Genomic DNA, 26,155 nt, shown 5'->3' with positions numbered 1-26,155 from the left:
TGAGAAAATGATGAACAAATAACTGACCCATGAATCTAAGGCTCTAGAATTAGTCAAGGAGGCTCCAAGGGAAGTTAGGACAGGAGATAAAGATGGCAGAAAATGAAATTCCTCTACTTTGTTTCTCTTTTTAAAATCTCTGCCTGGCTTTATTTCATTGGGAATGTTTGTTTATGGACAAAAAATAGTTATATTTCCCCCAACACAATGAGAATAGCTTAAACTAGTAAGCACTCGCAGGGAGACATCAGAAGAAGAATAAATGAGCACAGAATTGAAGGTTTGACCTAATGAATACAGACGACCTGTGGCATTTTAGGGCTGAAAAGAACCTTAGTGAGAGCAAGGAATCAATTTTCCAATCTTATACTATGACTTAAAGTAAACTCTAGGTCTGCTCACTTCCACTTAAGTAGTCTTAATTACAAAAGAGCAGAGAAGGGCTGCTGTTCCGTATTTCATCCAAATTCAGAAATTAGGGGAGACCCTCCTGCCCCCCACAACAACTGTCAAGTAACCCCTTTCATGGCACTCAAGACCTCAAGACCTTTATAAGTCTGTCTTTATCTCTTAGTGGTATATGCTTTGGCCTTCATAATATTCTGTCTTTTCTAAATTTTATATTTACATAATCCTCTAAAGACAGAGCTGAAAAAGAAGCTAAAATAGCTTTTAAAAATATAATTAAACATGACAAGTAAAACTGCACCAAAATATTTCAGGTGAGTATAAATAGAACATTTCCCCCAAATCTTTCCTAAAGAAGAAAAAAGCAGATTTATTTAAAAATCAAACATGTAAGTGTTTGAACCACCAGCAGGTGGCAGACTGAGAGGCTGGGAAATTCTCTAACAAAAGAAGGGAAGGACTCAACATGGGTTCCCAAATCCAGACTTGAGAATTGCTATGGATTTTGTTTTTCCTCCTCCAGTCTTTCTTCTACGGAGAAACAGAAAATTCTTTTGCTTTACCAATATATATATATTCTCATTTTAACTTAGATTCAATGGCTGAAACAGTAAAGAATAAGCTTGGTCCTTTATTCCTCTAAGGATTTCCAGTAGATTTTCATTAAATAAAGAATTGTAAATGCAAAAATAAATCCTTTATGTTATGAAAAGTAATATGAGTTGATATGATTATGAACTTCAAAAAGAAAATGTTTGCTGGTTCATTTCAATGACATTGTTACCCTAAATATACTTTTACACCTAACTTATATTCACACCCCTCTTAGAGAGTTAGCCAAGTAAATTCACTAGAAAACACATCCTGGTAAGAAGATGGAAAGAGTTTAGAAGAACTGAAGTTAACATGGCTTCACAAGAAGGAAAAAAAAAAACCACAAACATATTCATGTATGCTTTCATGTGGTTACATTAATAAAGAAAGGATATTTGAACAGGTAGAATCTCTTATTACGTGACGCTAAACATTCTAAATCTGAAATACTATACTCCTAGCCCCCAGGCATAACCGCAGGTAAATCAATGAATTAATGACGCATTACAACAGTCAGAACCAGAAGGATGCCTAACTTCATGACCCAGTTTAAAACCTTTCTACTCTCAAAATCCAATGGGAAATGCCAACTTTATTATATTTTTTATATATATTTTTACTGAACAGAACATCCCCTCTGCTTTATGCTACTTTACCAAAAGAGCAAATTCCTTCTGTTCTCTACTAATCTGCTCTAATCCTCAGGATTTTTTATCAATTAAAAAAATTTCTATTCTAATTGTGAAATGTATTATGTTACAATGTGTCTTACGAACACTTGGAACTTTTATTTTCTAGACCAGCTCTGGCCAACAGAACTTCCTTTCAAGTTGGAAATGCACTTCAAGTACATGCACTATGACAATATGGTAGCTGCTAACAACATGTAGCTATTGAAATGTAGCTAGCTAGCGCAACTGAAGAAATAAATTTTAAACTTAATTTGAATTAATGTAAATTTAAATAGCCAAACATGGTAGTAACTACCATTATTAGCACAGTTCTAGATGACCAGAATATGCAGTGAGAACTAATAAGGCCTGACTCCTGTAAGATGAACTGATCAGAAAAGAAAAACAGCAAGTGAGCCTCCTCCCGCTTTTCCCCAAGGTCACTTTTTTGGTTGTTTAGTAAAGGGAGCCCATTCAGAGATGCGCTACCAATTTTGTGTTCTATTTTCCTCTTAGACCTTATGACAAGCAGTTATGACAAGCAGTTAGACTGCAACATAACTTTTACTTTTATATGAAGGAGGAAAATACAGATGATTTTCATAATGGCCAGATGTCAAAATAAAGGAATAAGTCCAAAGGTAACTGAAGTCACTGCCAAATATGATCCTCCACCTAGACAGTTGTCCACAATTAAAAGTACCTTATTTTTGAAAAGACAAAATGAATTTCACTTTTATTTTGAAATTTTGTTTACAGATGACTAATCCTTTTGTCATTTATAAGTTTTATAAGTCAAACTGGAATTCTATTCCATTTTGTAGAATACAACAAATAGATTCAATTAAAGCAATTTATACCATAGAGTAGCAAAAAATTATATACAAGAGGAGAATATAAATTTGCATCTCTTCTAGAATTCCTGCCTGGAATAAGATCATTCCAAAAGTTGTGTCAAGAATATAAGGTCTGGGACTTCCCTGGTGGCGCAGTGGTTAAGAATCCGCCTGCTGCCAATGCAGGGGGACATGGGTTCCAGCCCTGGTCCGGGGAAGATCCCAAATGCTGCGGAGCAAACTAAGCCCGTGCGCCACAACTACTGAGCCTGTGCTCTAGAGCCCGCGAGAAACGACTACTGAGCCCACGTGCTACAACTACTGAACTTGTGCTCTAGAGCCCGCGAGCCACAACTACTGAGCTTGTGCTCTAGAGCCCCAAGCCACAACGACTGAAGCCTGACCATGCGCTTGGAGCCTGTGCTCGGCAACAAGAGAAGACACCGCAATGAGAAGCCCACACAACTCAACGAAGAGTAGTCCCCACTCGCCGCAACTAGAGAAAGCCTACGCGCAGCAATGAAGACCCAACGCTGCCCCCCCCCAAAAATAAATAAGTAAATTAAAAAAAAAAAAAGGATGTAAGGTCCACAGAAGCAAGGGTTTATTATTCTTACTACTGCATTCCCAGCACACAAATAAACATGTACGTTTATTCCACAGGTATTTGTTTAAATGAAATGCATTAGAATGACCGAATGAATTCAATGAGTGTAACTGCAAAACTAAGATTAGCAAAGATATTTAAGTTAATAGTGAAATAAATCTTGCTTCTTTATAACTGTTGACTTAGCTATATACAACAAATGAGAGGGCAAAAGATTTGTGGTCATGAAATTTTTAAGTGATTTATTTAGATTCTGATTAAGATCTCTTAAGAAATTTATGGAAAAGTTATGTTTACATAGTTTTTCTTTTTTAACAACCCAGAGATATTTCATTCATTTCTTTTTTACTTCCCTACTATAAATTTCTTTGTAGAACTCACAGGCAACAAAGTCCAATTTTTAGCCTTTTTCTATGTTTAACAGTATCATTATATATATATTTGATTAGCTGATTTATCGTCTCATTATCACTACCAGCTTTACCTAGTATATTAATGACATAGAAGGCGTACTTCTCTTGTAAAAAGAACCAACCCATGTTGGCTGCCTCGGAGATTCCTGATTTATTATTCTATAGAATTATAAGCTTTTAATATATTCAAGTCCTGATCACAGCTGACATCAAGATCAGCAGTTTATAGTTTGCAGAACTTTCCTTTCCAAATATCTTTGCTCATTTTTTTATTTTCAAACACCTCTTCTATTCACTGAAATTCTTGTTTGTGAGAAGTATACATAATTTTAAATTAATTAAGCATCTTACTAGACCTGTATAGAAACAACCGCCAAAGTTACAAAACTCAGAACCACTAGAAATCAGTTGAAATGTTCAAATTCTAAGTTACCTTTTTTGAGATAAGCCTAATAAAACAACGAGTCAGGATTTGTGCAAAATTAAGGTTTTGTGGAGGAGAAGAAAGAGCGCAGATACTTCCTTCCTATTAGATTAGCTTTAAAAAATTAATGTTAAAACAGCCACAATAGGCATGACAGTTCTGAATGACTGCAAAATTGTATTCCTGGGTTATAGTTTCACCACACTCATAAACAGAAATAGGTCGTTTGCACCTCTGGGTCCCAACACAGTTAAGTCATTTTCCACTAATTCATGCTCATAGACATTAAGTAAATATTAAGTTTGTAGATTTTAGTTCGACTTGGGAGAAAACGAAGCATACAGGAAACGAGTAATTAGATAGTGTCCAAAAGAAAAAGTAAAGAAAGATCAAAGGCACATTAAAGATCACTAAAAGGATCAGAGACGTATATGGGATATAGACACACATGCCACATCCACCAAGACGATGCCATTAATGTGTTACCAGTGAGTCAGATTTCAGTTATTCTTCCCAGTGTATATAGAAACAGGAGAAAAGATCAATTGCAAATAAGTGTTCAAAAACCTGACCAATACTGAATACCTAGACCTTTGAAGAAACAAGATAAAAATATATTTGCTGACTTACAGATAATAGTTACCTGTATGAACACTTTTGAGTAGATATGCAAAAGTGAAAAGCATCTAATTCTTTAAAAATCATTCAATCATGGAAAAAAATTTCAAATTGTGTTCCCACAAGTTGAATTTAAGGCTACAGAAGCAATCTGCTAGTTTAGCCATAAAACAAATGCAAAGCCTTTACACAGTGGGGCAAGCCATGAGAGCTGCTGGCACAATAATCTTCCACAGTCCTGCTGCATACTCAGTATAAGCATGAAGGATTGTGGAGATGAGTTCACAAGAACTGACCCTACAGGTTTATTAAATATGCAGTGAATATTCTGCATGCATGCTGGGTATTTAATAAACAATGAAAAATGCAGAAGACGACCATATGTTAAATACTGCAAATACCGAATTAGCTCTATTTTATAATTAGTTTTCTTTCAGTAATTTTTGGTAGATATAGAGGCAAAAAAAACAAACTAAGGATATAAAACTTGAGTTAGTTTACCAAATATTTAAATATTTATGAAGTGTTAATGTCTTTTTACTTTTAATTTATATTTATTTATAATGTAATACCTTGCTAAGCTTATAACCTCTAAACAGTTTTGATTTTGGTAGTATGACAACGTCATTCCACCTGTACTTGCAGCACAACTAGTTTGACTGTACTAACAAAATGCCACGCATCTAGAAGGAAAAGTAGGAGTCAGGTAAGAGCACCTGTACCTTATGCTCTCAAGTTTTCACCAACTACCCTCTGAGATGTGATTTTCAAAGTAATTGATGGTGCCTAGGCTGTCCTTCTATGCAGCTACATGAGAGGAAAGTCAGGCTCCCCTAGTAAGTACTTCTCACCAGTTTAGTTACGTGGCTTAAGAATTACTAGCAAATATGTACAAAAGGCAAGTAAATCTAATAAAAAGAACTACAGGTCTGGAAGACCACGATTCTAAAAATCTGTGACTCCTCCGTCTGTGCTCTTTATTTCAGGGCAGCCAATCTATTCCTTGATCTCACCCTCAGCTCCTCTGCCTTCCTCACCCTGCGTATCTGTGATCTTCAGGTCCTGCAGACTTACTTCTTAAGGACCTCTTTCCTCTTCCACTATGCCAGCTCTGGCCCACATCATCTTTTCACCTGACCCAGTCAACCCCTTCACTGGTCTCTGGCAAACCCATCCTCCACAAAGTGGCCCAAATCATCTACCTAGGTTGCAGATCTAACCACTACTTGACTTTAAATCTTGTAATAGCTACGCATTTTCTGTAGGATAAAATTCAAATCTTTAACCTTTTCAACCCTAGAGCTTGCCACAGAGGCAGAATTTAACTACTTTTCGTTCCCTCTGAGTTTTTTCATGGATCTCCTCTGACCTGAAAACAGCTCTCATCTCTCCTGTCCTCTCTTGCCTAAATACAAGCCAAGCCCTCAAGCTCTGCCCAGGGATCAACCTCCGAGAACGCCTTCCCACTCAGCTCCACCACACTCCACATCCTTGGCATAACTCAGCATGGGGACAACCACACCACAGGATAATTTACCTGTCTATAGGCCTGTACCTACAAACTGACTGAGTAGCTCAAGGGCAGGAGCTGAGATCTAATCTAGTTGTGATTGGAACATAAGGGTCCAATAAATATTTGAAGCAGGGATAAGAAATAAATGAATGAATGAAGTTAGAATTATGAACTAAACACGGCATTCTGATACCATTCAGTGGTTGAATTTCACAGCCCCCAACCTGGGGGCGTGGGAATTTCAGTAAATTCTATTCCATGGCTAATTCAAATTTAAAAGTCATTTACTGCTAAATACAACTCCTGGTCTCCTATACTATTTCTCATATTCTCCACGACAAAGAAAGAAGGAAAAGAAAATACTACCATAATCTGATCTTAATCCCAGTAACAGGGAAATCTGAAACTTTGGAAGATTTTAGGACCTCTCCATTTGATTAAAAAAACACAAGTCCTCTCTGTAGAGCCTTCCAATCCACTTAGAGGAGCTGATGAAACCTACACAACAAGCTACATCAGACTACACACCTTGAGTCCAAAGGCAGTATCCTCCGAAGTCAAGACTTCAACCTGAAATCATAAGGAAAAAAATAATTCAGGCACTATCAAAAGCCTTCTTTGAGTCTAACCGCAGACACCAGAGCACAGGCATGGCCCAGAACTGAGAATTTTGAGAAAGCTGGTGTTCAACTTATGTCAGGTGTCAAGAAAGAGAGATCTGTGCGTCTCTTCATGAGTGGGTATAAATCCAGGTCACTGCCCTGGCTTCCAGTTTTATAACAGGGTGAGCACCTATCAAATTAATATATTTGCTATCATGTTGAAGTGGTGGTAGAAGTTCCTCAAAATGATCTGGGAAGTTAGGAGAATCATGCTTCTCACTTAGATCACAAGATGTCGCGCATACTTTTTGAACTTTTACTGTCAGTGAGGGGAAAGTTATGCTCCATAAAGCAATTTCATCATGCTTGTAAAGCTGCTAGTAATTTCTTGCCTCGTTCACATCAGAGTGGGTAGTCCTGAATCTCGGGAATGCTGCAGAGCAAGGCTTCCTGAAAGCAATACTCAGGAAGAGGCAGGCAGAGTCTAAGCAACAAGTTGTGAAATGATGGCAAAACTTCAAAATTGCCTGTCAGTCTTATGCATTAGAAGACAGAGCTCATTAACATGAATTTTAAAAGCTGTGTGGAACAAGACGTGTATTGATAATTACTGTTTTTTAAACCTAATTATTCAGTCTGGTGTATAAAGCGTTCAAGTTTGACTACTACAAAGTACCAGTATATGATGGAAAAGAGCAAGGAAAGAAAGCAACAGAACAAATAGGAATATTTTTTTAAGTGTCTGGGGAAGACAGTGGAGGTGGGGCAGTAACATCAGACTACCTGGCTTCACTGTTAGTGGGGCTTTTTGTTTCTGTTTTTTTTTTAATGCGGACCATTTTCTAAGTCTCTATTGAATTTGTTACAATGTTGCCTCCGCTCCACATCTTGGCTTCTTGGCTTCTAGGCATGCGGGAACCCAGCTCCCTGACCAGGGATCGAACCTGCACCCCCTGCATTGGAAGGCAAAGTCCCAATCACTGGACCACCAGGGAATTCTCTCACTGTTAGTTTTAAACACCTTAAAGTCAGGCATTTGTGGTAGACACTTAAGTAGAAAACATACAGGCTATCCAATGTATCTTGCTATAAAAAAACACTGGATTTTTCCCTTGGGGGGGAGAAAATACTGAAAGGAAGATCACTGCAATAAGACTGTCATCCAGTATGGAAGTAAAGGGGTCAGAGAAGAAATGAGGAAACAAATTGCACTCTCCAACTGCTCTACTGAAAGTGACGCTCACCCACCACCTGGTACCTGACAGAGGTTGGTACACAAAGCAAGAGAAACGCATGAATGATATTGAGAAGACGAGCAGCCTAGTTCTGATGAAAACCATATGTTGCTGATACCAAATGTGATTTTAGGCTAAAGACTGAAATGTTGGATAACTACAGCACAAGATCATTATAAGATTCACTGACAGCATTTGTGTTTACACTTAGATTTCCAAAGCTAATTGTTAGACTTAGAAACAAGATCTTCTTATAGTCTTTAAGGAGAAAGAAAAAGAACTCAGTTATTTGCAATTTACATATGTTTGAATTTCCTAAGTCCTGCCTTTCACAACACTAGGTTACTAGCCTCAAATATTTTTACATTAAAACTTCTAATCGACATTGGAAACTTTAGTTAAGGAAAAGCACAAGCAACAAAGTCACCAAATCTCAGCTACTATAAACACAATATGACATTTACTCTTGAATTATACACATACTTCATATCTGCATACCTCAGTGTTAGGTACACTCACCCTTGATATGATATTTTAGTATGTATAGAATTGTTTTTAGAACATATTGTATGTTTAAATCTGCAAAGATCATCTCCAGAGTGAGTTCTGCATTTGCTTAACACAGTACGAAAAGTCAAAGTAGTAAGAAAATTCAATGGCAAATAGAAATCTATTTAAAGATATGGCTTTAATATATTGGACAACTTGAGATGATAGCAAACCAAAACTTTCAAGTGAAATTTAGGAACTCTCCATGTGGTATGTCAGCAGACAGAGACGAAGACAGACTTTGGGGACTGGAGTAAGGAGGTGGATCTCAAAAGGTCAGCCTCATCTTCTACCCTAGATTTTATCTCCAGGAGGGCTCAAAGTGATGTTTTGAGATTCCCAAGTATTAACCAGTTTAATTAAAGCAACTTTTAAAAATTTACGGTTTGTTCAAAAGCACTATGGTTTAAATACATGTGCAGTCTAGTTCAGTATCCTTTATAATTTCTATTCCTGTAAGATTTTAATTGCAATACCTACAGAAGGACAGCTGATTTTTAAAACATGAGATTAACTTCAATTTAATAAAAAAGAAAGATCAATGTCACACAGAAGTTTTCATGTTGTATCTAATAGCATTTTTACCTAAGTTGGAAGGAATCCCCCTCTAGTGGGAGTAAGGGAGTATTTCAACTGTCACACATGATTTTCAGGTGGTAGTCATTAAACTTAACTAGCAACAGAAACCAGCTAAGCTTTTTTGTTCTTTTATCATAAATTTGAATCTTTTGAAAACAGAAGGAGGATAAGGATTTTCTATTTCATAAGCCCAACATCTATAATTCCTATAAATAAGCTAGAAGTAGATTTGTGCTTATCTGATGGGATTTTAGTTATTAGACAACCATCATCAGCAAATTGAGACTACTATGATGTAGTCTCAATTTTAAGTTAAAACAAGAATTTACAACTGGAAAAAATCAGTACATTCTAAGTGTAAAGATTTAATAATGTAGCGGGAGGATAAAGTGCTGACAGTCTGCATTCACTTGACTCATTAACAAAGACTTTCTGGATATTTACTACATGTAAGACATGTGCTCAGTGCTGTATGAGATAAAAAGTGGTGAGTTTCACTAAATTATTATTAATTGGGTACAATGTATTTAAACATTCATTTAAAAAATAAATTCAATCCAGAAATGAATAGACGAGATTACTCATGGTGTCATTTTTCTTTTTAATCTTCAGTTTAGGGAGATTTAAAACTAGCAATATTATAAAATCATCCAGAAAAAAGGTCACAGGTTTATCTAAATTAAAATTAGGACATGATACCCAATGTTCTCCTTCTCCACACAGATGCTGTAACAAATGCCAAAGATGACTCTGAATATACTGATGAGAAGCATACCTGACATCACTGGGAGAGAGAACCTGTCAAGGGGTCCTGAGGTATAAGGTGTGAAGGGATTTGTGTGGGCTAACAAAGCAGAGACTTCCTAAGTCCAGGATAAGTCCTGCCCTTGCCGTTAAACCATGCTTCTTTCAAATGATGCTACAATCAACACTTCACATGCCTAAAAGGATTCCATTTGTAGAGAATTTCTAAAACCACTGTGGAAATTCAATCCGCCAAGTTCAGAAGCAGCTACACCATTCACAGTTCTTTCATTCTAATCAAGCAAAAAACCTTCAATTGGCTTCTCTCTCTCCCAATTACCCTAACAAGCCCTCCCTCTGCCAAAATTAAAATAAAACACTTTAATTTCCAATCATTCTATTAAGAAAATTGGGAAAATGTGAATTCATGAATTTGGAAGTAACAGTGGTTGTACCTTCCCCTTTCTTGAATCACTTTCAAAGCCTTTTTTACTTTCATCTCTAAAGCAGAAAACACAAATATTCAGCAGCATTTTCATGTACACACTGCCATATTTAAAACAGATAACCAACAAGGACCTACTATATAGCACAGGGAACTCTGCTCAGTATTCTGTAATAACCTAAATGGGAAAAGAATTTGAAAAAGAATAAAAACATATATGTAAAAAAAAATTGACAAAACTATGTCCCATTTTAATAAAGATTCTAAAATCGGGATCACACTGTCACAAAAAGAAATAAAGTAACAATAATGATGATTTATAATTATGTGCACAGATTCTTACTCATAATTAAAAGAATGCAAGTCAAAACTTCCAACATTATTCTATTTTTCTCACCATGGATTACCAAAGATTAAAAACTTAGATAATTATAATATCGACAAAGATGTGGGAAATCACTCAAATCATGGCCTTGCACTGATAAGAACATATATTGGAATAAAATGCAATTTGGCAGTATCCACCAAAATGTATACACATGCGATTAGGTGTAAACCCAACAATTCCACTGATATTCAAGTGCAAAAATAAAGATTTACAAAGTTGTTTACTAGAGTTGTTTGCAACACTAAAAAGCTGAAAACCACCACCAACAAAATGTCCATCAACAAGGGGGCGTTTAATAAGTTCTCATACAGCTAAGCAGTAGAATATTATAATACTGTTAAAAAGGAGGTGTGTCTATCTGTGTAGATAAGGAAAAATTTCTACGATATCGCATGAAGTGAAAAGAATCAGAATAGTGTACATAGTAAGCTAACATCTGTGTTAAAAATAAAAGTGGGAGTCGATTAATATGATTGATACACTTAGACTATTTTGTAAAGATATGTAAGAAATACATCAGTGATTGCCTCAAGGGAGAGACTTATTTTTCATTGTATTTTGTCTCACAATGTAAGAATTTTTTCACCAACGCATGTGTTTTTCTTGTTCAATTAAAAGTAATTAGTTAACAAAATAAGCCAATGATAACATTATAAATTGTTCAATGTCAATAATAATCATAGAAATGTAAGTAAAAGTCTTATCTTGCAAGTTGGCAAAGCTTAAAAGTATAGTAGTCAGTGCTTGTGTGTACAACCAGACCCTTCAACACTTGTGATGGGTATGTAAATAAGAACAGCCCTCCCAGAAAACAGTTTTCCATTATACATCAATAGCCTCAAACATATTCATACCCATTTACCCAGCAATCTATTTGCTAGAGAAATCTTTGTGATCTGATTTGTGATCAAGTGTTTATACATTAAGTGTGAATACTACATCATTATTTGAAATGATGACAAATTAGAAAAAAGTATAAAAATAGGGACTGGTTAAACAAAGTATTATATATGATTGACCATTGCATAACCATGAAAAACTCAACTTTTCAAGAAATATTTTATAAATTAGGGAAATGCTTTTGACATGTTAAAATTTTAAAGTTGGATTAAAAACAGAAAGTTGACATTATAAATAATCAAATCTATCCATTTGTTCCCTCCATGCCTTCTAGAATATGTGCCACGCTGGAAATTGTCTTGCCCACTCCTGGATTTTATAATATTCATTCACGTTTTCTTTTAGTACGTTTCACTTTTTATTTTTTACATTTAAATATTTGATCCATCTATAATTTATTTTGAAATAACAAGGGGAGGAGGACACGCAGTTTTAATTTTCCATTTGAATAACTGTGATGCAGAATGATCCATTATTTTCTCCAGTGATCATACATACCATACCTTCACCATAATAAAACATTAAAATGATACCAAGTTTGCCTCCAATTCCAGGTAGGGATGGGAAAAGCAAAACTATCTGTGAGGTGTTCAACCCAAAGGCAGATGGGAGTGAGAGGAGGAGAAGAATCTGATGGAATCTGCAATCACAATATTTGTCCACAAGTAAATTACTAAGCATTCAATGCTTTTAGAAAAAATGATTTTTGCCTAGATTGATGTTCAAGGGTTAAAGATACTATTCTACTTACAAAGATTGCTGTGTCTCTTTTTTGGTTGGTCCGAAAAGACCAATACACCAACTACAACGATTATGTATACTTTTACCTATTATACATTAAGGAGAAGCAGACGTTAATAAATAAATTGTTCTCCAAAACCATGTCACAGGATTTATGAAATGTAGTCTGTAGGAAGAAAAGCTCTCCATCCTCCACCTCTCTTCCTCTCCCTCTCCCTCTCACATAAGCACACAGACAGCTCACCTTGGGTTGCAAAGTTTTAATTTTAGCAAGCAAGGAACTTGTTTCAACTTTTTAATATTACTATTGTTTATTATTACCACTACTATCATTATTATTTACTTTTTTGTAATCCATTTAAAAAACGAACACTTAAAAAAAACCATGTAAAACCCTGGCAGCATTCTTCTCTTACTTATTATTCTCCTCATTCTTCTTCTCAGCATGTACGGGCCACATGACAGCTCAAGGACACAGCTTGCAGAAACTGCTAGGTGTTTGGTTAGCTGGTAATAGAACACACAGTGATGCCTTCTACTATTAAGTGCTCTGAGTAGAACATCCATTCTCTGAATGTATTTAAAATTAACTAAAAACTTGTACCTATATAGGGAACGGATAAATATTAATAAGTATTATTATCTATACACCAAACACCATTTCTGTTATACTTAATATAGTGTAATACAATTTCAAGACAAACAATGGATATGTTATAATTACACTTTTCACTGCAAGTGTTATGCTCACATCATCTTCTATACTAGAATGTTAGCTGTATCTTCATAACCTGGGCTGTTAAATTTAAAACAAAGGTTGTGAGCATTGTGGTCACACTCCTCTTTCTAATTATGTTCTCTAACTGGGTGAGGATACCTTCACTTAAGATTCACAAAGCAATCACAAACTCATGATATGGCTCAGAGAAGACAGACCTTGAGTATAGAACAGCATGCAAAAATAGCCCCACTCTGCAGGTGGAGTCTGTTTCTCTAACCCTTTAATCTGGGCTGGACATATGATTTGCCTGGATCAACGGAATGCAGCAAGAGGAAGCATAGTGTACCACCTCCAAGTCTAAGACTCAAGAGGCAATGCACCCTTTTAACCATACTCTTGAAAGTCAACCAGCCACCATGTGAACGAGGCCATACTAGTTTGCTGGAGGATAAGAGACGTATGGTTCCGTTACCACATCATCCTAGCCAAGAGCCCGTCAACTTCAAGGAGCGGAGCCATTTAGCAGATCAGCATCGCTAACTGAAGACGGGAGAATGAGCCCGGCAGAAACCAGGAAAAATACCCGGGCCAGACTGTCAAAATGATGCATCACATGGCCCTCTCTTACCTCATAGCCTTTGCACTTGCTGTCCTCTCCTCCTGGAACACTCTGCTACCAGATCTTTCTATTTACTGGTCCCTTCAAATCACTCACACCTCAGTTTAAGGGTCGCCTCCTCAAAGAGCCCCTCTACCTTTCTGGTATTACCACCTGAAATTTGCTTACTTATCCCTTTACTAAAATGTAAACTTCACAAGAGTAGGGACCTTGCAAGTGTCATTCACTGTTGTGTGTTTCTTACCTAGAAAAGTGCCTGACATGGAGTAGGAGACCAATAAATAATTGTTGAACAAATAAATGAGTAGGTATGAATGAATGTGTTGAGGACTGTAACACAATGAAAATATGAATACACGTTTATAAACCACAATTTGACACAGCTGTAGATCTAACAAGATTTTAAAACATGCTCCACCTAATGTAAATATATTAAAGTTTTCAAGGCAACTAACTGATGGCACACCACTATTCCAGTCTGCCCAGTCTTCCTCTCTCCAAAATAAGCATGTTGTCTAAAAAAAACTGTACAAGAAAAAGAGGAAGCCTTCAAAAATGGGTATTAATTGTGTGAAAAAGCTTTGCTACTGAGTTTATTTTAATACCTTTTTGAGTTCAAAATTGTTCAATATTAATCTTCTATAATAAAGGGTCATACAGGCCTTGTCTCTAAAGAATCTCTAGTTGTGAACACTCGAAAAATACTGGTAATTCAGGACATGGGCATTTCAGTACAGAAAAATGTCAGGGAGATAATTACAAACCTTCATCTGCTCACTGAAGAGCTGGATGCCTGGGGACACATGAGGCTCAGGTCAGACTGGAAACAACTAACAGAAACCTGAAAAGGCACCTCTTCGGAACAAAGACTGACCCAAAGGAGAAGGAAGGCACCACACTTGTTAGTGACCCTCACGTCGCTACTTCATGTCAAGGGCACACCTTGACCTGGAATGATAGAGCCACTTTCTGAGACAGTGCTGATGGATGGTTAGCGCTCCCCTGAAGAGTGAATTATCAAGGAGGAACCCTCTGGTTCCACCACAGACAGCAGTACCATATGGCAAAAGAAAATATGAGTAATTTGTTTAAAAACATGGGATTCGAACACGAGAGCTGATTTTTTTCAAGTAATCTACTGTGACAAGATAATAAAATAAAAGTAGCCTTACCACATGATCCAGACATCTCACTTCTATGTACTTACTCAAGAGAAATGAAAACATGTTCACCTGAAAACCTGTATGAAAATGTTTATAGAGGCTTTACTCTAAATTGTCAAAAACTGCAAACAATCCAAATGTCTATCAATTGGTGAACGGAGACACACAACAATGGACTACATCCATACAGCAGAAAACTACTCACCAATAAAAAAGGAATTGATTACTGATATAAGCAACAACACGAATGCATCTCAAATGTATTGTGCTAAGTAAAAGAAGCTAAAGCCAGACTCAAAAGGCTACTGACTGTATGATTCCATTTCTAAGACATTCCAGAAAAGGCAAAACTGTCAGGAAAGACAACAGATCAGTGGTTGCTAGGAGCTGGCTGTGGAGGGAGGAGCTGACTACAAAGGGGCAAAGGAAACGGGGTGAGAGAAAGTTCTATTAAAAAGGTTCTAAGGTTCTACTGGAATACTATTCTTCGCATATCATTGAGTTTTGCATTTCACAAAACAGTAATCCACGGTACTCAGCGAATATTACCATTTCCAAATACACAGACAAGAACTAAAGTAAAATAATATTCCAGTTTGTCATCCTCAAAACGCCTTTGATTTTTATTGTAGAGTGCGCCTTTTTTCTTTTTTGATAACGTGTTCTAGATCATAGGACTGAAATTTTCAGATGATAATTTCTAGAGATTTCTGAATGATTTGGGAATTGCTAGATTTTTCTTCTGGGAGGGGGGATTTAAGGTTTCTGAAATTTTTTGGTAAGGTAGAAAACAACTTTAGGGTCTTTATTGAAACTAAAAAGGGATCGTGTCTAATGAAAATCTTTGATATTTAATACGCATAAAATTGTGCATAAAATTGAACTTCAACATGAAAACCAGCAAAATCAACTTAAAAATCAAAACTACAGCCAACACTAAAGTTAAAGTAGTATGTACAAGTTCAGACAAGAAAATACAATAAAACCTTCAGATATGAAGTATGACACTTAACTCTTCATAAGCTATAGCTCAGAAATTTTGAAGTTCAGTTTTTAAAATTCAAATCTTAAAAAAAAAACCTGTTAAAGGACCACATATTTACATTTATTTGGTAATCCAGCCGTAATAACTCTAAGAGATGTATGAGAAAATTCAGAGTTACTGAGCTTATACCGTGAAACTATTTTCTACATATAAAGTAGCAAAAAGCTTGAAATACAGTCTCAAGGTTGAAAAACTTGGTTTTTAACGTATGAAATATTTACTCTCAGTAGGCCCTTTCAACACTGTTATATTAAGTAGACTCAGTTTTGTTCATACAAAGTCTTTACAGCTTTTTTTTTTTAAATTTATTTTTGGCTACATTGGGTCTTCGTTGCTGCCCATGGGCTTTCTCTAGTTGCAGCGAGCGGGGGCTATTCTTTGTTGAGGTGAGCGGGCTTCTCATTGCGGTGGCTTCCCTTGTTGCGGAGCATGGGCTCTAGGCGTGCGGGCTCAGTAGTTGTGGCTTGCGGGCTCTAGAGCGCAGGCTCAGTAGTTGTGGCGCACGGGCTTAGTTGCTCCGCGGCATGTGGGATCTCCCCGGACCAGGAATCGAACCCGCGTCCCCTGCATTGGCAGGCGGATTCTTAACCACTGCGCCACCAGGGAAGTCCCTCTTTACAGCTTTTTAAGCAAAAATGAGTTTTCTGAAATTAAAAATGTACAACCAAACTTAAAATAAAATTTAAAAAAACTAGTTACTTGGCAGTAACATTCATGTCATGTTTCACCAAGAGTTTATAAACAATTTTGGCCAAGGATCTCCAATGGATTTAATTTTTGTCTAGACCAGTGATTCTCAACCAGGAAAATTTTTGTGCCCCTCCCCCCTCCAATAAGTCAGGGGATGTATGACAATGTCTAGTGACATTTTTAGTCATCACAGTTGGGGGTTAGGCTGGGGTTTGCTCCTGGTATCTTGTGGGTACTACAAAGCACAGAGTAGCCTTTTTACAACAATGACTTATCAGGCCCCAAACTGTCAATGGTACCAAGGTTAGAAACTCTGGTCTAGACATGGGAAATCCCAGCTACTGATATTAAGCACAGGAAGAAAAGCCTTGATTCAAATCTTGATTTTATTAACAGGAAGAAAAACAGTGTTTGGAATGAAAGCTGCCTCAGGTGCTGAAACAGTTACACTGCATTATCATCATGTTCATGGTGGAAGGGCTACAGAACCAAGGTTCCACAAAGCAGTGGTTTAGTACTGTTGAAGTAAAATGCTGTAAGATAAATTTTTCTTCCAGAAAGAAGCTCTCAAGCTCAGTGACAACTCTGCACAGGGAGATAAACCTACTCACAAAATGTGAGCTCAATGCCATATTTTATTTTATTTTTTAAAAGGGAGAGTTGTTACCAATTATAATTAATACAAATTCACTTATTTTACAAAATGGGGGAATGGGTAAAAGCCAAAAGTAAAAATAACCTGAGATAGCTAAAGCCTGTTAACATATATAGATGCAGGTGTATGCATGTTCATATGTGTATATCTTAGCCTTATCTATTACCTAATTGCAAGATTAGTCAAATCAGACTTTTTTTTGTTTGTTTGTTTTTGCGGTACGCGGGCCTCTCACTGCTGTGGCCTCTCCCATTGCGGAGCACAGGCTCCGGACGCGCAGGCTCAGCGGCCATGGCTCACGGGCCCAGCCGCTCCGCATGGCATGTGGGATCCTCCCAGACCGGGGCACGAACCCGCGTCCCCCGCATTGGCAGGCGGACTCTCAACCACTGCGCCACCAGGAAAGCCCCAAATCAGACATTTGATTGAAATCTCACTGAAATCTATTATTTACTTCAAGACTCCCTCTGAAAAACCTGGGGGAGTGTAGGAATCGCATAGTCACTAGGACTATTAGGTAGGCAAAGTATAATTTCACAATTTGCTGTAAACCAGGCAAATGCTTGGAGCAAACAGAAACGGCTCCTGGAGACAGTGGGCATAAATGGCATAAATGACTATTCAAAATAGGTATGTCTTTTGTGCTGACACTTATTTGGGTTAGGGTTTCTGAATCTAAGACTTTATGATCAACAAGAGAATACTGACTCCTAAATAAAGTTTGATGTACCTATAATTTCAGATGTCTTTTCACCAATGGGATTGGGGGTATTCATGTAACCATGGAATATGGTGCTGGGAGGATGTGAAAGAGGTGAAATTGTTTTTTATTCAATTTATGTTATACTTTTCTCAAATTCCATCAACTTCTGTGAAAAGTTTGTTTTCTTTTGCAATTATATATCATTTCTGAGATACACAGAAAATTAAGCCTTTCCATTAATTCAGTACTCAGAAAGCTAGAGAGTTAAAAAGCTTGTCAACCCAAAACTCACTTACCAGAACCAACTTAACCACTATTACACAAGACGGTAGCTCAAAATCTAAAAAGAGCTGCTATCTTGGCCCACTGATGATCACCAATGAAGGCTTATGCTAACACTGCATTTGCTCTTCATACTCACTAAAATGTGAAGAGGTGTACAATACCATAAACTGGTACATGACCCTCCCCTTTTAGCAAAACACTCAAATAATATTTGATTTGATTTAATTTAAAAGGGAACTGGCAAGTGTCCTACGCAAGCAACTATGATCAAGGTTAGGAACGTCCCTGCTAGAATCTATTATTTTCTACAAAATCTCTTGTTTGTATACACATCACAAGTGAAAATACTGTGCATATTCATCTGCCACAATAAACATAATAACATTATAACCCATAAAAGCAAATAGAAGAATGTTAATATTCAGAACTCCTATTCAAGGTCGTTTCTCTTATATTCTTCACGACACATTTCCTAGATTCTGCCTCTACATCAGTACTGATAAACTATCTCAAAACGACATTCCCATAATAGATCATCAAGTTTCCAGAATTCCAAGATTAAGCTGACTTGACTATGATAGAAGAAACATACCACATAGTAAGCTACTTATGTAAACAGTATCAAAGTAAATAAACTTTAGAAATTACATAGTCCATGGAGTAGAATAAAAAAATTTAAAACCAATTGGCCACAGTTGATTACTACTAGTTGGATTAAATGCATATCTTAATTAATCTATTGTACTATAGTTTTATGTGTCGTTTAGCTTACTTGAAAACGTCAAAGATGTCTAAATTGCAACATTCTACTTAAGACTCCTAGAGAAGGTGACCAATGAGAACACTGAATGATCCCTAAGTCTTCACAACAGAGAAAGGCTAAACAGCAGAAAGGGAATATTCCAAAAAGCCTATGAGCAGGAAAACACAGGCAGGAGATAAAACTTTACAAGCTTAGAGTCTTCTCAGCTTTTTCTTTTCTGTTTTGAATTTGATTTTATTTATTTTTTATACAGCAGGTTTTTATTATCTATTCTATACATGTTAGTATATATATGTCAAGAGTTTCCTCAGCTTTAAAAAAAATTTTATTGACTTATATTTGATTTACAAAGTTATGTTAATTTCTGCTATACAGCAAAGTGACTCAGTTACACACATATATACATTCTTTTTTATATCGTTTTCCATTATGGTTTATCTCAGAATATTGAATATAGCTCCTTGCGCCCTACAGCAGGACCTTGTTGCTTATCCATTCTATACATAATAGGCTGCATCCACTAACCCCAAACTCCCAGTCCATCCCTCCCCCACCCCTCTCCCGGCTTTTAAATAAATGCTGAGTTGGTTTTCCCGCCAAAGGTGGACGAGCATGTACTTGGCCCCAAATAGCCGTTATTACACAAATGGAAACCAAGCGCAGTCTAAGCAGCCCCAGCCTGGGTCAGCCTGACTCCGGGCAGCAGCGGAGCAGCCAACGGCGGCGGCCGCCCCGCCCCTCATCCTCCGGCCCAGCTGAGTTCTCATAGGCCTGGGCTTCAGGCTCCACCCCGCGGCTGTCCTCTGGCACGGGCCCCGCCCAACGTTCAGCAGCCTGGGCTCCGAGCTCTGACCCCGCCCCTCGCCTGCCAGCCCCGCCCTGTTTTTGTCAAGTGGGTTTTGAACACCGGCCCCACCCTGCGTTTAGAGGCCTGGGCAGTGCTCGGACCTTCCTCCTCAGCGCCTTCAGTGCTTTTCCACCATCAGACACTCGTTTTAATCATGCAAAACGAGCTGCAACTCATCCAGTCCTGGAAGTTGGGTGGTGGTGTTCCTTTTGGGGCGGGGGAGGGAAGAGTGAAGAGAGACGCGCCAAAGTAGGGGAAAAATTAAAGCACACCGATTTTGGCAAGCCGAACTGGAGGAGGAAGAGGAGGTTAGGGAGGAAAGGAAGCAATTTCGTGTGGAACTGTGGCTAGAACTGGCACAGAAAAAACGCTCTTCTGCCTGCGTCAGTCCGGCCGGTGCGTTTCGTTTAAATGTTAAGCTGTGTCAGCAGAAACTTTACAGAACTACGTTGGACAGGGCACTAGGCACCTCCTGCCTAGGTGCCAATTTTCCGGCTTGCAGAAAGCTCCACAGGAGGCGCCACGGGCTCCCCCTCCCAGCGCCCCCCAAGAAAGGACCCGGGGCCGTGCAGTCCCGGGCAACATGGCCACAGAGGCAGGGGCCCTGGCTAGTCAAGCTGGAAGACACCCCCCACTCCGCCCCCGCCCCCGCCCAACACACAGGCTCACAGGCTACGTGCGGGGGAGGGGTGGCGGGGAGGGCGGGGCGAAGGCTGCCTGCCGGGAAACCTGGAGTGTTGGGCGGGGCGCGGTGCCTGCTGGGAGCTCGCCTCCGAGAGCTTTGTTGCACAACCTCGCCCCATCGCCCCAGCAGCCCTGCCCGCTCCCTCACCGGCTCCGCCGCAGCGCCTCGGAGCGGAGACTCGGGGTTCCTGGGGCTCCAGGCACCAAGGGAATTTCTGAACTGGCTTAAATCACTCATCTCCCCCGCCCCCACCTCGCCACCCTTTCGGATTCCTTTTTACTTTCTTCCTAAACGTTTGTTTTTGTTTTTTTTCCCCCCTAATTGATGGCCGAAGCAAACCTCTAGATGTGTCAACTGTTCAACGTATCTTGGTTATGAAAGCGAAAGAAACAAACGCAGAGTTGTTAATTTTTAACGCACAGAAAAATGAAAACAGTAATACTGGGGCTAGTGGCTAGAAAGGGGTTCTCGTTGCTTCAAGTATCTGATACTCTCCAAAGCCAGTCTCTGGCAATGAATAAAAAGAGGTAGATTATTAGAGTGGTGAATGATGAACTCTGAAGCCGACAGGCAAGGCAGGAGGAGCAGTAGGCGGAGGCACACTAGGGCCGGAGCCGGGGGCGCCGCGGCGGGAGCGGGCTGGAGCGGGTTGGAGCAAGGGCCGCGCAGGAAGCGGCTCCCGCAGGAAGCGGCTCCCGCTCAGCGGTTGCCAGTGGTCGCCGCGTCTAAAACATCAGCCGTAACATCCTTGCCTTTGAGGGCCAATGTTTAAAGTTTTAGTTTTCCGAATGTATATGTGATTTAATTATCAAATTCTGCAAGTAAGCAGCATTCTGTCACTCATTAAGGTTATGTATAATTTATAGCCACAAATGCCGTATTATTTCTTTTTGGAAGAAAATAAAGGAATCACGTAGATCATTAAAGGAAAATATATACAGCATAAACTCACATACCATTAGTGGGAAGAAAAGTCTTGAGCTATAAACAAGAGTTATGTGGCGGGAGGTAACAATGGTTTGAGGAAAAAAGAAAACAAAATTAGAGGAACAAGATTAATTTTGAGGAAACTGTTTAAATAGTTTTAAATCCCTACTGTGTAGGATTATGAATTTCAATTTGAGTAAGAGAAATGGCTAAAATTAGATTTCATTGTTGTTTATATGAAACCATTTCTCATTTAACCCTACCTAGAAACAGTAACAGAAAAACACGCATGGTGGCACATAGCTAAGACTTAAAGCACTTATAAGCCCTTATTCAAATTTTAAAGTTTGGGGTAATAAAAAAAAGATGATGCTCATTAAATTTATTTTGGATTCCATATTTTTTAGGTCTCAATTTACAATTACATGGTTATAACAACATTTTACCAATAAAAAAGATGTGCCCATGAACGTTTTATTTTTTAACTTTAAATTATATCCCTTATGAAGTGCTGAACTTTTAGCAGGGTGTAAAAGAGTAACATATAAAACACTGCTATCTACAAGGATAAAAGACAAGAATACAGAGAACTATTCAAACCCATTTTAGGTAAATTTCTCATCAAAGAGGGAATGTTCAAAACATTTATATTCATTCCATTTATTTTCTGAATATTATTCATTTTCCTAAAACACTTTGCTAAATGGTTTTCAATTTTATTTCAAGGTTTTTTAAAACCATAAATAGTTGACATTTCCTTAGTTATACATGCACTATTCCCTTCTTCCTGAAATTTCTCTCTCCTCCTGTCCCCCCTTTCACAGCTACTTTTGGTCTTTGGCTGCTTTTTAGTTTTCCAAATTATGTCAGTTGGTTGGTAGGTAGGAAGGTATTTATGTATATACGTATTTCTGCTTGCCTGCACGCACATCAGAAGACAAAGGCAGGAAAAAAATGCTTAAAGGGACATAATGAGATTTTCAGAGAGTTCTAATGAGATATGATGGTTATGTGTGACGGTAGTCAACATGACACCCCAGTTTTCAACTTGCTGGGCTGAATGATAGCAAGGCTATGTCATTAACTAGCGACTAATGAGTCTGGTTTGGCGCTGTTTATTTTCACATGCTTGTGGTACACCCCGGGAGGAGAGAGCCAGCCAGCTGGCAGCAGGAAGTACAGGTCAGGGTACCTGCACTGAAGACTAAAGAACTTGAAGTCATGGGCAATTAGATGATAGCTGAGTTCATGGGAGCAGATGACTGAGCTTATTATATATAGAAAAGCATGCAGAATAAGATGAGAACAGAGCAGCCTAAACAGAACCTTCATGGGCATCGACATGTAAAAGACAAGTTCCTCCCTCCGCTGATGGAAGTGTAACAGCCATAGGGTAGAAATGTTAGGATTTCAGAGTTACTTTTTCCTCCACAACCAGGGAGAAATAGAAATTAAGAGTTTGGACTCAGGCAAGACTACCCGGGACTGATTTTAATTCCTCCAAGCACTGGGTTTGTATCTTTAGGCATGTTTCTCAGCGTCTCTGTGCCTCAGCTTCCTCCTGTGTAAAGTGAGTATAATAATGACAGCAGATAGTTCTTATGAGAATTAAATAGCACCTGACTAAAAGTTCGCTTTGATCATCATCCAATCACTCCCCACATCCGGATTTTCAAATCCATCCTAGCCTCTATTCCTGTTACCACTGCCTTAGTTGAGTGCCTCATCTCTCCCTTTAAAACCTAGAATACTGTGAAACTGGTTTCCTTGACACCAGGCTCTTTCCCACCCATCACCTTGCACAGTGCCCCAGTGTTGTCTTCAGCAAACATAGATTTGAATTATGTCACTCTGCTCAAAACCCTTCAGAATATCAAGAGAATTGGGTCTAGACTCCTTACCTTGGGATAAGGGCCCTGGGTAGTCTGTTTCTTATCTGCCATTCAATTTCATCTCCCTGTACTCGTTCCTTTGATCACCTTTGGTAACTTGCGTGCTGAACCTACCATATATTTTTTTTTCCAGGCCTGTATTCATACTGAGCCCTTTACCTTCCCTATAATTTTGCCCTTTTGAAATCGCCATGCTTTCTTCCAATAAGACCTTATTGATCCCCTTCATTAGAATTACTGCACTTTGTACAGTACTGGATTGGATTTATATAATTTTATACGTAATCATACAAGTCTATTTTCCTCCAGATCTCTGAAGGCAAGGTCCATCCATTGTGTACCTATGTATGTTCTACTACCCATAAAACCCCTAGAAAGTGTGCTACCCGTAAAACTCCTAGGAAGTGTGCTACACACATTTAGGTAACTAAATTAAGCAAAAACTTAAAAAGAGGGATAAAAGCTAGAAATCAGACATTCTCATACTCTAGCTATACAAATCCTCAGATTAGTAAACAGGAGTAAGGTTGAGACCTGAAGGTTCTCTTTCTCATATGCAGACAGGCAATCATTAAATAACTGTATTGGGGTAAGTATGTCCAAAGTAGACAGTTTTCTTTACCATCATAAAAAGGGGTCATTTTTAAAATTTACAGCTTATTTTTTACCATTTTTTCCCTACTAAAAAAAGGAAGTTTCCATTTTACAAGTTTAGGCTATAGACATTTGCACCACACAGAAGGAGCTGGGGCTATGTTTACTTTCAGTTTACTTCAGTTTCAAAGCATAATCTGAGAAGGTGAGGTGCTCTTTACCTATGGATTGTCCTCTGTCAGACTGATAGAGTTTTGTTTCCAGATGAATGAGGTCTGGTTTCAGGAGAGAGACCAAAAAAGGAGTAAGAAGCAATCACCTAGAGGAAATTTTTATTTTACTGGAGTTTCGGCTAGCATGAGAAATTCCTAAAATAAATACCATCTTTCTACTGATGGATTCCTAAAATGGTGCTAACCAATTACTTACTTTATAAAATTGACTAAATCCCTTTTGGAACAAAAAAGAAAGTAAAAACATACTTTATAAAATCCAATAGTTATAGAAATTACAGCCCAAACAAACAAAAAACAACTTCCTGTGGTCCCCAATAGACGGTTTTTCTGGTTGCAAGTATTATTTTTCAGTAGCTCAATAAATGTAAATTATTTCCCCAATTTGCCCTTTGCAAAATTCTCTGTAATCAACAAACATGGTTTTAAAAATCACCAGAATTGTTGTTAGACTACCATAGGCTTCCACACTGGGCAGTGACAGTAGAAACAAGAGCAATCAATCACTAACAAATCCACAAGCCGGAGCAATTCCTTTGGGGTATGCGCAGGGGTGGGGTGGGGTGGAGGTTGTATTTGGTGTAGATTAGTCTAGAGTCACACTGTCCAGTAGAAATATAACGCAACCACATACGTAATTTAAAGTTTCTGAGGAGCCACATTAAGAAGAGAAAAATGGTGAAAGTAATTTAATAATATATTTTGTCTGACTCAATAAATCCAAAATATTATCATTTCAACATACGCTCAATCTAAAAATACGTGAGATATTTTACCTTTTTTATATTGTCTTCAAAACCTGATGCATAATTTACAGTTGCGGCACATATCATTTTGGACTAGCCCCAGTTCAAGGGCTCAACAGCCATACTGGATAGGTCTAATAATCTTGGAAAAATAACAACAAAACTATTTGGGATTGGATGATGTAGTTTAAATTTATACTGAGGTGGACTTCTTTTTTTAAACTAAAGACATCACTGCATAAAGCGTATCAGTGATTCCTTTACTGATATGGAAACACAGGACAAAACATTCAAGGAGGATCTATAAAGATTAACACTGAAATGTTTCTAATAATGTAAAAACAGCAGCCAAGTGCTCAAGTATATAAATTAGTCAAATGTCTTCTGAGAGACAGAAATGAAGAAACCATTTCTAGTGACCCTTCCCTATACCAAACTGCAGAAGTGTTTCCATCTGTGAGAAGTCTCCAGTGAATGTCTCTTACAGCTCTATCAAGAGGCTTGGATCAGTCTGAGATCATTTTTGCTGTGTTTAAGGGCAATGAAGATGCAGGAATCCTGTCGTAATCTGCCTTTCTTTCTGAGGGGTGGGACGTATGCAGTGGTAGGACGGGGGTAATGCTGTCACTGGCACAATAAGGACAGTAGGGCATTTCCTACAATTTTACTATCATGCCAGGGATGAAAGGAGTGAAGGGAAGACAGAATGACAGCAAATGCAATGTTAGATAGTCAGCACTTGCTAAATTCTAAATCCAGAGAACCAAATGCTTCCATTAGAAAGAGGCTGTTGAGGTGCTTGGTTCCATCAAGGGTGGGTCCCTTTTAAAATACATCTAATCAGCTCCAGAAATGTCAATTTGAAAATACTCTCTTCCTCATACATCTATCACAGACATTCTTATCACTTTCCCTGAGCAATCTCACTCACTCCGATGGCTTCCAATATCAAACATTGTGATGAATCCTAAATCTTCATTTTTTCTACTTGAGCTCCAGGACTGACCAGACCTCTCCAACTGCACACGGAACAGTCTTGGGAGAATGTCACTCAAAAACCTTGAATTTAGCCAGTCAAAAGCTAAACTAATTTTCTCTTATCATACCACTGATCTCAAACCAACTTCTGTATTTTCTTTGTTCAATGACAAATGACTACCACTTTGCCTGAGCTCAAAACTTTGGAATTCATCCGTGTCTCCTGAGACTGTTCCAATCGGAAATCATACTGTCATCTTTCTCTTTAATCCAGGTTCTCACCAGCTCTTTATTCTTCAGGGCACAGTTCAAACTTATTTCAACAAACATTTTCTAAGTGCC

General features: G+C 38.2%; 1 protein-coding gene across 9 annotated transcripts in view; it reads right to left on the bottom strand.

Annotated features, from left to right (window-relative positions):
- The window catches only part of ARID1B (AT-rich interaction domain 1B), a 411,398-nt gene that overhangs the window by 161,035 nt on the left and 224,208 nt on the right, over positions 1-26,155 (bottom strand). For 4 of the 9 annotated variants that reach the window (XM_073789769.1, XM_073789773.1, XM_033867884.2 and 1 more), the window contains exon 5: positions 6,613-6,654. The exons of the other annotated variants lie outside the window; for them this stretch is intronic. In XM_073789769.1, coding sequence (XP_073645870.1) covers positions 6,613-6,654 — 42 coding nt within the window. The remainder of the gene's footprint in view (positions 1-6,612; positions 6,655-26,155) is intronic. 9 annotated transcript variants of the gene reach the window in all.

The sequence above is a fragment of the Tursiops truncatus genome, chromosome 12 (genome assembly GCF_011762595.2).
Source record: "Tursiops truncatus isolate mTurTru1 chromosome 12, mTurTru1.mat.Y, whole genome shotgun sequence".
Taxonomy (NCBI): Eukaryota; Metazoa; Chordata; class Mammalia; order Artiodactyla; family Delphinidae; genus Tursiops; species Tursiops truncatus.
The sequence above is the reverse complement of the archived record's forward strand: the minus strand, read 5'-3'. Positions and strand labels throughout refer to the sequence as shown.